The following is a 17,072-nucleotide window of genomic DNA, read 5'->3' as shown; positions in this document are numbered from 1 at the left end:
TCTGAGGGGCAACTCGCTACCCAGCAAAGGCTGTGGATAAGCCCTTCTACCTGCGTAACCTCTTCTCTCTCTGCACATATGGCCTGTTGCAAGAAGACCCAAACACTGTTCCCTGAGATTCAGAAAATCACTTTCTTCCTCAACAGCATTGTTTTTAGTAGGAATCTGGAGCTGTGTGAAATACTCCTGTGAAATGCTCATTTACTTTGGCCACTCTTTCACTTGTCAATGCTGGATTTGCCCAAGAAATTAATGAAAACTCTATATGTAAATTTTTTCTATATGATTAACTGTTACAACAGGCATTAGGAATAATACAAGTGCCTAAGCATAAGGAAATGGTGAAGAAAACAGGGCGCATATACTCTATAAAGTCTATATAGCAATTAAAATATAATCACAAAGGCAAAGTATAAGAAGCAATGCTTAACATATTAAGAAGAAAAGCATATAAAAATTTTATGATTGAAAGTGTAAAAAGATATCCATCACTAGCAAAACATGTTGGAATAAAATATAAAGAAGTGAATATTTAGTCATTGGGCTGGCTTGTCATGGCTTTTTTAAAAATTAACTCCAACTATTTTATATTTTTATTAAAATATCTCAGATTAAGAGAGAAAAAATAAGAGCTGCCTGGACTCTTATTAATCTAGATAAAATTTATCATAGCTAGATCTCCTCCTAATTTATTTAATATTATTTATATTTTATTTTTACATTTCAAGGCAGTTAGGTAATTAGATACTGTGACTTCTGCTATAATACACTTTTCTTTTTTTGACATCTTTTATTTATTAATTCATTAGTGAACTACCTCCAATGGTGACTCCTTATTTATTTTATCCTATTCCTTAATGTTAAAACCAAATCATAAAAATGAGTATAGTTTTTATGTTTGAGATTATGTTTGAGGTTAGTTTAATCATGTGAAATTATCTTTTTGTGGTTCTAGAAGGAATAGTGGAATTTCATGTGCTCAAGCCAAAGTGTTTAATAATGGCAGGCTTGTATCTTAAACTGATCTCACTAATCACTTTGAACCATTCATTCACCTTTGCCAGTGTAAGTCCTAATTGTTTAGTTTTCTTTTTTCTTTTTTTCAAGTGCACTAATACTGCTAATTAGCAGTAAGGTTCAAATAATGCCAATCCAGTAGACCCCAATATTATACAGAAACATCCATCTTTCCTTCATTCATCCATCTTTAGATTCATGCAGCAAGCATTACTGATATTTATTGTGCAGTGATTCTCTTGTAGATACTGAGCTAAGCCTTCCAGAGACATCGGAGAGCAAGACAACACATCCCTTTCCTTAGGGATCTGAGTTGGTTTTTAGACTGAGGGACATGACTATGTGCAGATAGTGACTAAAAGTATTTTGTTTAATTAATGGGCCAGCTGATTTTATGTTCAAGTGGATTAAATTTACCATCCTTTTAGTGTTAATAGGAGCTAGCTTTGGCCCAAAGAATATTAAGAAACTTATTTTGAACTCAATTTCTTGAGTTTATATTTTCAGTTAATGGAAGACTCAAAAGAAAAATCTGAAATATATGTCTAGGTTCCCTCTGAAAACCCATCTAAACTAAACACAAGACATAGTGCTAGGTACCTTTAGCGCCAATGAGAATTAAATCTGACTTTTAAATTAATACAAAAGCAGCTAGGTGAGGGTGGCTCATGCCTGTAATCCTACTGATAGTTCAAAGATAGTCTGTGCAAGAAAATCTGTGAGACTCTTACCTCCAGTTAAAAAAGCCAGAAGTAAAGCTGTGTCTCAAGTGGTAGAATACGAGCCTTGAGCAAAAACATCTAAGGGACAGTGAGTGTGCAACCCTTAGTTCAAGCTTCAGGACCAGCACAAAAATTACATAAATGAAAAGTAAAAGACCACACAAGCAAAAATGAAAGGAATCAGAAGTGAATATGGTAGTCTGCACATTCAGTTCCTAAGGTAGAACACCCTAGAACTTTCTGCATGTGCCTAGCGGCATCTGAACACACAGTTTCTAGACCCGCAAGTCTCAGAAGGGCCACAGTAGGAGAATTAAGCAGTGTGTTTAGAAATGTGGAGCCAGGCTGCTAGAGGTTGAAAATAAGCCAGTGGCAAGATGATTGGGAGGGGGTGAGGAGAGAAAAATGGGGACAAAATTACGAGAAGGGGTATCAATGTGTGAGATGCAATACACCCACTACCTGGCAAATGTTATTGTAATCCTTCTATACATTACCCCAACAATAAAAAAAAAGAAAAGAAAAAGAAAATAAGCCAGTGATGAAAACACCACTGAGCAAAATCTTGCACCTACATCATTTAAAAGCATCCCCTCCACCCCTCTACTTTCCAGCAGTTTCAACAAAAATCTGATATCTTAATTCTCAGTCTTAATCTGGGTGGCCACCCTGACCAAAGACCACTAAATGTGTTTTGTTTTTAGTTTTCTTCCCCCTTCACTATTTCTGTTATACATTTGATTTTTCAGGTATGTTTCTGGGGGAATACTCACCTGTAGGAGACTTAAAAAATTAAAATGGTGGATACAATGTTTTTCCTAAATCCATCCCAAGCTTTGAACCTCAGTCTCCACCAGGTCCACCACTGGAATTGGGGCTGTGTTTTCTGAGTTAGGTAGGTGTCCCCAGAACTCAGAACAGGGATGGGGTTGATGCTAGTCCATAGAGGAAATAGCCATTGCTGTTTTACAACAAACCAAGAGCAGATTGAGAATCCTAGCTGTGAATTTTCATTTCACAAAAAGTTCAAGATGTATTAAGAGTAATATTGAATTCAATATCCATTTATTGTTTGTATAAAATATATACATCTATATAAATATTGTCATCTATCATTCATATCTATCTATCTATCCACACACACCTATGGCACATTACATTCCCTTTCTATCCTTGCATCTCTACAAAGGAAGTAATACTATCCTTGGTATTGAGGCAAGATAACTAAGCACCTGAAGGTTCAGAAACTTGTCCAAGGTTGCAAATCTAGGAAGTGTCTAAATGCACAGCTGCTGACAGCCCTGAATTTCATGTCAGAGCTGCCTTTCCTCATGTAGAAAGCACAAAGGCCATGCTGACTAGGTGCACAGGGAGTTCGAGGCACTGAGGGTCCACAGGCTAAAGTATTCCGTGCTACTAGCCATATCATCTTCATCTCTTTCAGCCCCAGGAAGAAACCGCCTTGGCAGACGTATAAGCTAAGGCTATCATGGATGTTGATCCCAAATATCTGGGCTTGTCCAAATAGAAAAGACCTAGGTTTGTTTTCTTAAGTTAAAGGTTAAAAAACAAAACAAAAAAGAAACTGAGGATGACCCAGAGGGCTGTTCTGTGGACAGGCCTTCCCCAGCCGAAAGAAGGAAGGCTCCTCTCAGGCCGCCTGGCACACAGGTCACCACTCTTAAAGGCGCCTCAGGCCTTCTCTTGCCTTATTTTGTGCTAGGACAGTTTTTAAACATTTGTCTATTAGCTTTAGCTAAATTAAAACAAAAAAACTTTCATCTGACACAGAGAAGTACAAAGTCCAGGCCCTGAAGCTTCGTCCCGCACTGTGGAAATGGGCATGTCTCTCCTGTCCTCTGCTCTTGGCAGCAGTCTCTCCCAGCTTTGCTTTGCCTCTACTTCAGCCCCACAGCCTGATGCAAATAGACCCCTGAGGAACTGCAAGAGAGCACCCACATTTAAATGATGTCCCTCAGGCAACTTCCCAAACCTGAGGTTCTGAGTCAGGGGCTACTGCTCCCGAGGTCCCCCAAAGGCCACTGAAGCCCAGCTGTGAGGAATCCTTGTCTCCTGCCTAGGAGGGTAGTTGGCTGTGTGCTCACTCTGGTCCCCTGATCCCACCATGTGACTCATCCCCACCAAGGCCTTTCTGAGAAGAAAGCTACGATTTTACAGAAAATCCCAGGATTACCAAGCCCATGGAACCCTCAAAAGAGGCACTAGCCCGGTCTGCATATTCTTTAGCATGAACAGTCTCCTGGTAGGAACAGAGATGTGCTCATTGCCTCTCCTCCCCTCCAGCCTTCCCACACTAAGCTGAGCTGTAAGCTAGAGATTGAAAGATGGCTTGTGGCGGCTTTCCTTATTTCTTTAGCTTCCAATACATCTCATCCCTTGTGATACAAAAGCAACATGATATCAGCGCATTCTTGTTCCTTTTACGTATTCTCCTCTCCAGGGTCTAGCTAGAAAACATGGCCGAAAGCTAAGGCAGGTAGAAAAGCTGGGCCTTCATGAACTAGAATGAGGTGAGGAGCAAGTTCTCTTCTGGAGTGGTTATTGTTCATGTGGTGACTTGACAAAACGCCTCTTCTCATGGGTCTCCCATGTTCCGTCAGCATCTCTGGCTTTCTGCTCAGTTGCAGAGCTATCCGTGATGAGTAGTGAGGGGTGAGTCGCTGAGCCAGGGATGGGCGTGTCATAGGGCAGCCACTGGTTCAGGGGCAGCCATGACAGGACTGAGCCCAGACATGGACCCTTTGGGCCAGAAGGTGGTAAAACCAGTGCTCTGCAGAAGACTGCAAAGGTAGCACTTCCTCTTCAAGCCACTTCCCTCCTTCCTCAACCCTACTGAGTTGCTGTCCTGGCAGTGTTTCAGGCCAAGGAGACCCAGGCTAGAACCAGACTGCCCAGCAAAATGCTCTTTGTTGACAAGGAGAAAGGAAGGGGCAGAGTGGTGGTGCTAGCGCGAGGGTGGAGGAAGAAGACCTCGCAACTGGAAAACCATCACACCACACACGGCTAAGCTGATATATTTTGATCCAGCGTGTGTTAAGCACTCTGCTTCTCCGTGCTTGTCTGCCTCTGTGGCTCTCTTCCTCCCTCTCTCCTGTCCTTCCTTACAAAGGACTTCATTTCTTCCTTACCACTAAGAAATCCTTACTTGGGCGGCCATGCTCTCAAACAGCTAGCCTTGAATCTGTGCCCAGCTTGGCTGTAATGGAGCAGATTCTTGCACTGGGCCAGATCCCTCCTTGCCAAGTAGCCAACAATTTGGGAAGGGGAGGATACCAGCTCCTCCCTAACCTACTGCCTGTTTACCCCTGGACCATCTTTGCAACATCCCCCTCCCCCCGCAAAAAAAAGACATCAGCCTTACCTGTCCTGGGGAGCTGCGTCTGCAGGATGATGGCCAGAACAAGTATCTTCCACTTCATCTTGTCCCTCTCCCAGGCCCGGGCCAAGAGGCTGAGGCCAAGACTGCTGTGGCTAGGACGATGGAGAAGAAAGGAGGCTGTGAAGGAGTCTCTGCTGGCTTTGTTCTGATGCTGCTTCTCCAGGAAGTAGAGGACCATGGGCCTTTGAGAAAGCACCTGCTAAGAACACTGAGAAACTCGCACTCCCCCTTTTGGTTCCTAGGCAGGAAGCTCTGGAGGTTTGAGGGTGCAGGGTATGTGCGTATGTCTCCTCACAGTCTGAATCTTATTTTTCTCTCATTTGATTATTATATGCCTCCCTTTGTTTCTCCTCTTGAATTTTTGCCTAATATTTACCCATTTCTTATTTTGATTGATATAGTCAGGTCCCAGGCAAATGTAAGTTCACAATGTTATAAGAATATTTGTGGGCTGGGAGTTTGGCCTAGTGGTAGAGTGCTTGCCTAGCATGCACGAAGACCTGGGTTTGATTCCTCGGTGTCACATACATAGAACAAAGCCAGAAGTGGTACTCAAGTGGTAGAGCTCTAGCCTTGAGAAAAATCCAAGGACAGTGCACAGGCCCTGAGCTTAAGCCCAGGACTGGCACAAAAAAAAAAAAAGAATATTTGTCATTTTCTTTCATCCTCAAGTATTTTTTTTGGAAGTTGATAAAAATGGCAGTGGTGGCTGGGAGTTTGGTCTAATGGTAGAATTCTTGCCTAACATGCACAAAGACAAAGGTTCAATTCCTTGGTACCGCATACATAGAAAAGTCAGAAGTGGTGCTATGGCTCAAGTGGTAGAGCACTAGCCTTGAGGAAAGCACAAAGACTGCTTAGGCCCTGAGTTCACTCCCCAGGACTGGAGAAAAAAGAAAAAGATAAAAATGGCAGAGCTCAGGTCAGGAGCATGGCCTAGTGCTAGAGTGCTCACCTAGCATGTACAAAGCCTTGGGTTCAATTCCTCAGTCCCACATACAAGAAAAAGCCAAAAGTGGTGCTGTGGCTCAAGTGATAGAGCACTAACCTTGAGAAAGCCCAATGACAGTACCTAGGCCTTGAGTTCAAGCCCAGGTCTGGCAAAAAAAAAAAAAACGGCAAAGCTCTGGATTCAGTCAGGTTAAATCCTCGGGATGTGGTGGCATGTTCACCTACTATCTACTTGCTTTATGTCAGTCATTCAACACCTCTAGACTTTAACTTCCCTATCTAAAATGCACAGAGCTGGAGTATATCTGAACTTGTGGCTCTGACCTTAATCTGGATCATTGAATGTTATGAAATTCTAGAAATTACATAGTGTCTCAAACACTTAGGTTAGCTGTCAACATTTAAACACTGGAATCACAATAAAAGATCAAAAGCCAGACATAGTAAGGCAGCCCTGTAATCCCAGCACTTAGGAAGCCAAGGCAGAAGTGTATTGGGTTTGAGGACAGTATGTGCTCCATGACCAATTCAACTCTAATTTGTGCTACATAGCCAAGAAAGATCTAAAAACAAAACAAAGAAAAAGATTAAAACCTAGGGAAAAACCTTAAGTAAAAATTATAACATGGATATAAAAAACCTACTGAAAAATGCAGAAAGAAGTTGGGTAATTAAAAAGGTATTTTGAGAGTAAAATTCCCTTTTAAGTCCACAGTTCTCTTTGAATTAATCAATCTTGTTGAAATAAATACTGATAAAACTAAAACAAGATAAACTAATTACAAAGTTCACATGAAAAAATTTAATGTACAGTTGTGGTCAGGCCACAAAAAGCACAAGCAACCGAAAACCAGAGACATTGAACATCATCAAAATTGACAAATTCAATCATCATAAGAAACTATCAAGAAAGGAGTGACCAATCAAGATATATTATATAGTGGGTGCTGATAAGCTACTCAGGAGAGTTAGATCCGAGGATTGCAGTTTGATGCCAGCCTCGGCAGAAAAGTCTGTGAGATTTATCTCCAATAAACTACTCAGAAAAAGCTGGAAATGATGCTATGGCTGAAATGGTAGAGTGCTAGCATTGAGCAAAAATAGCACTCAGAGACAGTACTCAGGCCCTGCACTTAAGCCCCAGGACTGGCACACACACACACACACACACTGTGCAAAGTAAAGGGTCACATAGTGTAAAACTTCATTTATATGAATGATTCAGAGTAGACAAATACGTGGATTAGAGCTTGCCAGGGGCAGGTAGAACAGGTGATTGGGCTATTTACTTACAGTATGAGCTTTTCTTTGGAGATAATAAAATGTTCTAGAATTAGATGATCATGTACAGCACAGTATATGTACGATATTTGCTTGTTTGTCTGTGAAAGCTTCAAGCCACGTGGCCAAGGGAAGCCTAGAAATAACTATATGTAGTTCAGCTGGGTCTCAAACTCAAGATCTTTCTGCTTTAACCTCTTAAGTACTAAAATCACAGAAATATACCACCACACACTCCTGAAGTGTAAAATAGTGAATTTTGTGGGGAAGAATGGTTCATAACTGTAATCCCAGCTACTTTGTAGGTGGGCAGGAAGACTATAATTTGAGGCAAGCCTGGAGAAAAAATGTTAGTTGACTACTAAGCCAGGAGTGGTGGCGTATGCCTGTGGTCTTAGCCTATAAGAGATCTTGGCAACAACCAGCTATTCTACCTGAAAAAGAAATAATTAAAGGAGAAAGGGGCTGGGAATGTATCTTAAGTACTAGAGTACCTGCTTAGCAACTGAAAGTACTTGAATTTAGTTCCAATACTACCCCTCAAATGCTGAATTTTATATTACCTAAATTATATTTCAATATCAAAAGAATGCTAAAGCATAACCAGGAAAGTTATATAAAAGAAAAGTAAAGAAAATGAAATGACCCTGCCACATATGGAATATTAAACCAATGAACTTACCACATAGTACTAATTATATTATAGACTTGCATACATACGGCCCATTTGTTTTAGATAAAGGTGTAAGAAATATAATGGGGAATGATATGCTTTTCAATAAACAATGAGGACCAAAGGAATTATCTAGGTGGAAAAACATGGAACTTATTTTACCACATAAACAAAAATTATCTAGAATGGTTCATCAGACTAAATGTAGACCCTAATCCTATAACATTTCTTAAATAAAGCACAGGCGAAAAATCTTTGTGATAGAACACAAAAAGCATAACCCATACAAGCAAGAAACTGACCATCTAGACTAGAAATTAAAGATATATCAGGGAGGGGCCCGGGAGTTTGGCCTAGCGGTTAAAGTGCTTGACTAGCATGCACAAAGACCCGGGTTCGATTCTTCGGTATCCCACATACACAACCAAGCCGGAAGTGGCAGAGACGAGACACAACCAAACCGGAAAAGTGGCAGAGACAAGACTGCGACGGCGACAGAGAGCGAAAGAAGCGAGCTGAGCTGAAGTGAACAGAGCCCAACCGAGTGGTGGCCGGAGCGAGCGGGGCCGGAGCGAGCGGGGCTGGAGCGAGCGGGGCCTGAGCTAGAAAGGGGGGCCTAGCCGGGCCGGAGCGAGCAGAGCCAGGAGCAAGCGAGAGCTGGCCGGGCTGGAGCAAGCGGGGCCGGAGCGAGCGGGGCCGGAGCTAGAAAGGGGGCCTAGCCGGGCCGGAGCGAGCAGGGCCGGAGCAAGCGGGGCCAAAAAAAAAAAAAAAAAAAGATATATCAGGGAAAATATTTTTTTAAAGTTGCAGATGAGAACTTCTTTGTAAACATATATATCAGACAGAGGATCTATATCTGCAATATAGAAATAATTCTTTAAACTTAGTCGTGAGACAGTGAATTCAATAAGAAGCACATGAATAGATGTTAACCATCATTAGTCATCAAGGAAAAGCAAATTACAACCCCACTGAGATACCATTACAGACCCACTGATACTGACAAAATTGCACAACTGGCCATTGCAACTTTTACCCAGGAAGACTAACCAAAGACTAACCTAATTGAGCCTTCCCTAAATTACAAATCCACTGACTTGTGAATTCAAGAGTGGTATACCTTTGTACATCCACTTTGGAAAACCAGTTTGATAGTTCAGTGGATCATACCTGTAATCCTGGCTACTCAGGAGGCTGAAATCTCAGGATGATGGTTCAAAACCACCCCAGGCAGAGAAGTTTGTGAGATTTCTATCTCTATTTAACCACCAAAAAGCTGGAAGTGGAGCTGTGGCTCAAGTGATAGAGCACTAGTGTTCAGCAAAAAGGCATGGGGACAGCACCTAGGCCTCAAGTTCAAGCCCTAAGACTATCACACACACACACACACACACTAAACACCCACTATAATTCAGCCATTCCACTATTAGATATCTATGCAAAAGGAAAAATTAGTACATAAAAATTCATAGCAGCTTTATTTGTTGTAATTCAAAATACCTGATTGTTCAACAAATGAATAGATAAAAATGGTACATCCAAAGAAGGAAATGCTCGTTAATAATAGGGGATCAACTTCTGGTAAGCACAACATGTGACTCTCAAATCATTATACCAAAACAGTACACATAGTGAATGACTCCATTTACACAAAATTCTGTGGTAAAATGTACGCGTGTAACAAATCGAAATTTGTAACAAATCTCAAAGTGAAATTATAAACTAAGGGAAAGCATTTGCAGCACTCTAAGAAAGGCTTACTTCTTTAATACATAAAGAACGCCTAAATACTACTCCGTTACAGTAAATGTCTTCTTTAAAAGAAATCTTGAATATTTACAGCACATTTTCACACTGCAGTTTCCGTGCAGAAAAGCCTGAATTAGCCCACATGTGGCCCAGTGGACACCACCAAGCTCCAGATCATCCAACCCAGGCAGAAGACTACAGCCACAGGAGTGACCACAGGCTATAGACTTAGCCACACCGAGCATAGGCTAAGTTACAGATCCATGGAATCATGGTAAGTAACAATAGTTATTTCAAAATGGTTAGGTTTGGGATGATTATGACATGTTGACGGATGACTAACATAGTCACAATCCTTTATCCATCTCAGGAATGCTCTCCTTGGCTCACCCATTGCTTGCAGGGGAACAGGTAAGTTTCCTAGCCTTCACAGAATCAGTCATTTGTAATTGAAGGATGGAAGGGGAAGATTTCTGGGCAAATAGAAAGTAGTAAGTGTTGTTATTGTTTGATAACTGTTCTTGCCACGAGTGTGCAGTGGGACTGGGTGGGCACTTTCAGAGGAAGCCACTGCAGGGAGGTCAGGTAGAGCCTGAGGGTCAGCAGCCAGGAGTGCCTCAAATAAGCAATTCCTGTGAGATGACCAGCATCTCTTACCCATTTTTTGTAGGGGACAGGGGAGAGAAGTTTCAACCTCATGTCTCCCCTAAGCCTTGATCTGGTACCTTGAGTGCGGATTATACCACCATGGGTTCCATCTGTGGCCATCATTACATACACACAGACACACACAAACACACACACACACACACACACACACACACACACACACACCAGCTAATCACAGCATCCTACTCTCTGCTGTGTATGAAGATAGGTTCTGGAAGGGCCCATAGAGCCCTTTACAAGATTCTTGTCAAACTTCCAGGAAAAGTAACCCCAACCATCTTTCCATGGAGACAGGTAGCCACGAGGGAAGATGCAGGCCTGAAGCTGAGGGGCACGGGGAGGGGAGGTTCTGCACCAGGTGACTGCTTCATCCCTTTCACTTCCTTTGAGACCCATGGGACAGGGAATGCTCTTTATGCTTGATAGTCGAACAGAATTTAGTCAGCAAACTTTGTCGAGAAGTAGATAGGTCATGTTGTGAGGAGCTGCAGGCTCTCCTATAACTCCTTGTACCCGACGGTCCCTGCAGACTCTGCCTTGCTCCCTAATTCTTCTTCTGTGGCAGTTTCTTTCCAAGCAGCAGGGATAGGGCAGGAAGCCTTGCTGTTCCTTAGGCCTGATCACTGGAGACAAAAGCACAAGAAGGAAGACTGGCTTCTGTCCCTGTGGTTTCTAGAGATCACTCCACCCCAAGGCTCCTCTCTGGGGAGGCACTTTCCCAGCACTTGAGCACCTGGGCTTCTTTCCACCATCATCAGCTGGCCCCTCTGGGATTGGCAAGCCCTGGGAAGCCCAGCACAAGCTTCTCCTCTTGCCAAGCCCTTCTCTGAAGAGTCACCACAGGCAGGAAGTATAGCCAAAAACCCTCATTTCAGCTTCTCAGCCTCCATGCCATATTCTGTATGCCAGAGGCCCTTTGGTGACTCCCAGTCTTGTTTCACAAAAATCATTCTGCTTGAATTTTTTTTCTCCACACTGAAAACCCATTTCCTAGCTAACTCAAATACCCCACCACTGCAAAGCCTCACCCCTCTGCCAAGCCCAGACAAGCCCAGACAAGCCAAGCTTAGTCATATCCACCAGGTACCCCTTGCCTCGGCCTTTAATCCAGCTGCTCTGCACCTGCTTTGGCTCTCTTCTTCATGATGGAACTCCATCATATGGACACATATTTACTTTTTAATGTAAATCATCCAGTATATAGATGGTAATTAACAGGAGAGGGAGGAAGGATACACACACACACACACACACACACACACACACACACACACACACAACCATCCCTTGACCTCACAGAAGGTCAGTCTCTGGGATTAGAAACCACATTAGGCTACGTGAATGTTTAGAACTGAATGTAGTGTTTGGCATGTAGATATTCATTCAGAATTTGGAGCATGAATGGAGGGCATGATCTCAACTATGGTTAGAGAGGCATGAGCGGCGGGGACCTGGAGGATGAGGTTTAGTACTTACTGTCGAAGAGGCTGAATTTGATTCAAGAGAGGCTCCCCGCCCCTTTGTCCAATCAAGTCTACTTTTTTATAGCTCTTTCTTATGTGGCCAGAGCTGGGGGAGAGGGGCAGGGACAGGGCAGGGCAAAAAGGGGCTCACACTGGCTGGGGCTACAGGACTAGGAAACAGTTATCAATAGCTTCCAGACTTATCCCAGCTGAATTTTGTCTGCCTTTCTATGTGGACCATGACAGCCTAACAATGCAATTTCAGTGGTGCTGAGAAGGGTTCTGCATTCATCCTCTCTACTCACTCATAGTACCTTAAAAACACACACTTAGAGAGCCATTCTTTCATTGTATAGTACATTTCTCTGTCTTATTCTTCTGCAACCAGCTGGAGGAAAAATCGGCACAGAAAAGTCTCCCCTATGTCAGGCCCACCTAGACAATCTCCCCTTTGCCAGGTAACTGAACGGAAGCACAAAAGCACCAGCTTTACTAGTCCCAGGTTTTCTCTTTATCAAAATGATTCAAGGCATGTGTGCTGAAGTTCAAAAATTTTGGGAGCTATTCTTTGGCCTTCCCTTGAAAACTAGACAAGCCTTAGATGCTGGCCTCTTTCTCACTAAGTAGAGAAAGTTTGTCCAGGAATGAAGCCAACTCAGAAGAGAGCGAAACAAGTGGCAGATAAATTCAGGTAGAATACTTGCTGCATCTACTGAGAACCTGATCTGTGCCAGACCCAAAGGTCATTGCATGGACTCTCCCATTCCATGCGCTTTTCATAATCCATATGACTTTGAACATGTAACATGCACTTGAGTAGTCCTGAGTGTTACACATGCAGAAAATTCATAGCCACAACTAGCCTGAGTCTACCTTGCTGGGAAGTTTAGCTAATGCATCCTTTCTCTAAAAAGACTAATTGTTCTGAAGAAAATTAAGCCTCCAAGTTTTATCTTTATCGGTGAGATGTGAAAGGAATAACAGCATGCCAAATATCCAAACACAGCAAATAAAAGAACACACAAGGACATAAGAGGAAAAATGACTACATAAACATAAAAATCTATGTTGGGTTATAGACTCTATAGACATCATGTTTTATTATATATAATAATATGTATCTATGACATACAACCCTCAACTTAATTTTAATTCTAAAATGTGTGCCAGTGATTGTAGGTAGAGAGTCTCTTCTTGAATACTTGTTTGTTAAACGTGACATTTGAAATATGATGTAAAAAAAGGGGGAAATGGTGAAAGATGACCTAATAATATTGCTGCTGGTGGCCCAACACTTTCCCCTGGAAAAAGAGCTTTCCTATTACTAGTCTGGCTCCATTTCCATGACAACTTCACTTTTTTTGTCATTTTGATATTCTGGATAAGTCAATAAGGCCATCATCACTCGTTTTCAGTTTCTACTTCACAATTAAGGAAACTAAAAATTGTGTTCAAAAGCACAAGGCTGGTAAGTAACAGAATCAAGACTGTCACTTAGTACCAAAATGAATTCCAGGAAATGGAAACACAAGGGTTTTTTTCTTTGTTGTTTTGCTTTTGTTCTGTTTGTTCATTTTATCTGTCTTTGAGAGGAGACGGGAGGCACAGAAATGGAGGGCTAAAGGGTGAAGAAATGCAGCAGTGGTACTCACTCACTAGACCCTGTGTTGAAAATGAACTATACAACTTGTGGGTGGGGATGAGAGGGAAAAACTGGCCGAGAGTGAGAGAAGGAGGGATGACATTACTCAAAAAGAAATATACTCATTATCTGACCTTTGTAACTGTAACCCTCTGTACATTATCTTTAAAATAACAATAAAAATTTAAAAATATGGTCACTTAAATCTGGGTGCTGGTCTACAGTCACGGAAGTGCATCAGCTTTAGAATAGGCAGATCCAGGTTCAAGTTCCAGGCTTACAGCTTTGAAAATAAGTATCTGAACTTCCATGGGCCATACTGGCCATTATCTGCTATACAGAGAGAGGTATTAGGATTCCCTTGTACATCATTCAGGGAAGGTGACCAATATCTGCAATCATCACTGCAAACTGGAAAGGAACACCAGAAGGTTGTGAGTGGAGTGGAGGCAGAAGCTCTGGGTGAAAATCTAGGAGCGCTGGGAACCTGGGATAAGGGTGTGGTCCTCATCTCTGTGGAGTGGGTAGGAGGAAGGAGGAGATATGGGGTATGGGCAAGCCCTCCTACATGGAAGGGAGGCCCCACATCCTCAGAACCTGTGTGCTTCCTCATCTTAAATCCTTCTAGAGCACGAGGTCTGAACTCAGCATGTCTGTCTCATGTTTGTAATGACCAGATAGTTCAGCTTCCATGATGACTTAGCTGCAGAAGCCCTACTGAGTCTGCTCTGGGGCGCCTGAGCAAACACAAAGTCATCTTGTGAAATGTCAATTCCAGACCTCAGACCATCTGAGGGACCAGTTTTCCACACAGGCCCAGAATGGATATTCTTGACAACTATTCAACTGTTTTGTGTCTTTTCTTTCTTTCAAAAAAAAAATCTTCAGCTCTGATTCTTCCAAAGAATCTTCCATTCAGTGTGCTGCAACAGAGAGCTGCGGTATGGAAACACAGCAGACTGGGGCCCTGCCCTAGCTTTGTCTTCACTTGCTGTGTGAAGCCTTCTTGGAGCCTTGATGTCCTCAAATGTAAGATGAAGGGACTGAATTATGACAACCCCCCTCAAAAAAGTGTTTTTTAGCCAGAAATTATATTTAAGTATATCCTTTCTGCCTCTCCAATGCTCCTTCCCTTCCAACTCACTAACGGTTGTCTTTTCTGGGATGTGGCACACTGACCAGATGTATGGTTCCTTAGGCTGTGTTCTGGTGCCGCTCCAATAGTTCCACACTGCAGGGCTGGGCCTAAAGCAGAAGCAGGTATTCCTGGCTTCTATACACCAGTTGGGTTCTGAGTTTGTACAGTTCTGCCCATTTTGACAGTGATAAAGATGCTCTGATTCCATACAGATCATTCTCATTGATGCTAAAGACTAAAAGGACAAAGTCTCAGCTTGTTCAGGGTAGAGGCAACTGCAGGGCCTTCCCTAAGACCAGCTTGGCCCCTAGGAAGCTGCCCTAAAATGTCAGGGTAGCCACCTCTTGCTCAAGGAACAGGACTAAAGATAACCCTCCTGCCACTGAGGGTCACTTGATAGCCCCTTAGGATGGTCGTCATCCTTAAAGGGAAGGAAAAATGGCAATATGGCAAAAAAGAAATAAACAGCACTTGTCCACGATGGGCAGATGTCCAGTTGTCAATTCAATGTGGCTCCACAGAGACCTCTAGTGGCAGTTTTATGGAACTGTAGTTTCCGAAGCTGCTTTGGGTTCTGGGCCTGGTGGCTCCTCCTCAGGAGGTCTGATCCCAGAATCCTAGATCATGTCTCCCCACTGCTCTGCCTCTTCAAGGCACACAGTAGGGAACTCCGACACACTAGCCACAGTGTGACAGGAATCTACCTTCCCTGTAAAATAAGAAACACAATGTGCATGCTATCTGTCTCTTGGACTCATTATAAGGGTTAGATAAAATGATATGTATCCTGTAAAAATGAAGTACTTTGACAATCCTAAGTTTTATTTTTCAAGAAGACTCAATCTATAAGTTCCCAGTAGATGTTTGAAACAAAGGAAAGCAGTTAGTATTTACAAATTGGGTGGTCTTTTAGATAGCATCGGATGTGCCTTTTGTGCACTGACTTAAATTTTCTTTCCTTTTTTTCTTTTTTCCTTTGTTCCCTCCTTCCCTCTCTCTCTTTTTTCTTTATTGAGCAGAGTATCTCCATGATACCTCAGACTAACCCGATCCCACAATCATTTTGCTTCAGTTTCCCAAGTTGTCAGGATTGATTTTTTTTTTTTTTCTACAAAACGAAGAGGCTCCATTGCAGATATCATGAACCAGGTTCAGGCTGCCTTCAAGACTACACACTCCTAACCAGTGAGGTCAGTGAGGAGGTGGGTGATGCCTGTCTGAGGAAGGATCATGTGCAAAAGCAGCAAAGTCCACTGGGAAGTGTGAAGCAGCATCAATGTGCTCTGGGGATGAATGGTAGATATGTGGAGAAAGCTAGCTGAGGTTTTGCAGTGGTGACGCTTGAGATCTTAGCAAAAGAGTGCACTGGACAACCTCCAGAAGTTAAACATTTGAGAACAGTAGCAAAACCATGGTGTTTTGTCATTTCCAGATCTAGGGCCCATGCTAAGGGCTACACTGTGTAGAATAGACGGCTAGTGGGCTGACCAAGCAGGCTAAAGAGGCAGAACCAAGTCACTGTTTGTCCCATTGTCGAAAGATTCTATTTTAGGACTAGTTCACAAGAAGATTACATCTGGTCTTGTCATTAAGAAAGGATGAACATTACATACAAAATGGATTCTAAATAGACTGAAGAGTGAAGGGAAGGACAAATTATCTTGATGTACAGAGCAGATGAATGGCCTGATCTGGACATCTGATACATGTACCCACCTGACCTGGGCAGCTTCAGGCACATAGGTCATGACCCATATCTACTTTTTATTTTGATTTGTACTGGTACTGACTGGAGCTTGAACTCTGGACATTAAGCCCTTGCTAGGCTTTTTTTGCTCAAGGTTAGCACTCTTAACACTTGAGCCACACCTTTACTTCTGGCTTTCTACTAGTTAAATGGAGATAGATAGATAAGATAGATAGATAGATAGATAGATAGATAGATAGATAGATAGATAGATAGATAAAGTAGTCTCCAGTTTCTCTGCCCTCGCTGATTTCAAACTCTGGTCCACATATCTCAGTCTCCTGTGTAGCTAGACTACACAAATGAACCATTGGAGTTCCAGCTCTACTCTTTTTTGATCTGGATCTGACCTGGTATCTAGACCAAGGCTTTCCCCTAAATCTGACTCTTTGGCAGAAGGTGGAATGGGAACCCAGAAGGGAGTCTCAAGTTGTGGAGGAGGATAACCCTGTGTTACATCAACAGCAGCAGCAGACCAGGCGTCTGGTTCCCTTCTTGTACCTGCTGAGCTGCCTGTACTCCAGCATCACCACTGAGGACCCATCTCCCCCTAATCCAGCCCTCAGGGCATCATTCCTATGGTCTTAATCCGCACAGCCACATAAACAGCCAGCTTCGAA

The 17,072-nt window shown here is 42.7% G+C and overlaps 1 protein-coding gene and 1 long non-coding RNA gene across 4 annotated transcripts in view; one reads left to right on the top strand and one right to left on the bottom strand.

Annotated features, from left to right (window-relative positions):
- The window catches only part of Cd247 (CD247 molecule), a 74,906-nt gene extending 69,589 nt beyond the window's left edge, over positions 1-5,317 (bottom strand). The window contains exon 1 of one of the 2 annotated variants that reach the window (XM_090340532.1): positions 5,122-5,317. In XM_090340532.1, coding sequence (XP_090196658.1) covers positions 5,122-5,317 — 196 coding nt within the window. The remainder of the gene's footprint in view (positions 1-5,121) is intronic. The other variant, XM_090340533.1, reaches the window with a different exon arrangement.
- A 4,839-nt stretch (positions 5,318-10,156) lies between these two features.
- On the top strand, positions 10,157-17,060 carry LOC150057832 (uncharacterized). Of its 2 annotated transcripts, none has more exons than XR_016536845.1 (4): positions 10,157-10,204; positions 14,456-14,596; positions 15,725-15,895; positions 16,849-17,060. It is a non-coding gene; the product is annotated as an uncharacterized LOC150057832 (long non-coding RNA). The 2 variants fall into 2 exon arrangements; XR_016536844.1 differs by lacking the exon at positions 10,157-10,204 and adding an exon at positions 10,213-10,284.
- Positions 17,061-17,072: the final 12 nt, after the last annotated feature.

This window comes from Megascapheus bottae, chromosome 10 (genome assembly GCF_031878675.1).
Source record: "Megascapheus bottae isolate mThoBot1 chromosome 10, mThoBot2.hap1, whole genome shotgun sequence".
Taxonomy (NCBI): domain Eukaryota; kingdom Metazoa; phylum Chordata; class Mammalia; order Rodentia; family Geomyidae; genus Megascapheus; species Megascapheus bottae.
Note: the sequence above shows the minus strand (reverse complement) of the source record. Positions and strands in the feature narration are given on the sequence as shown.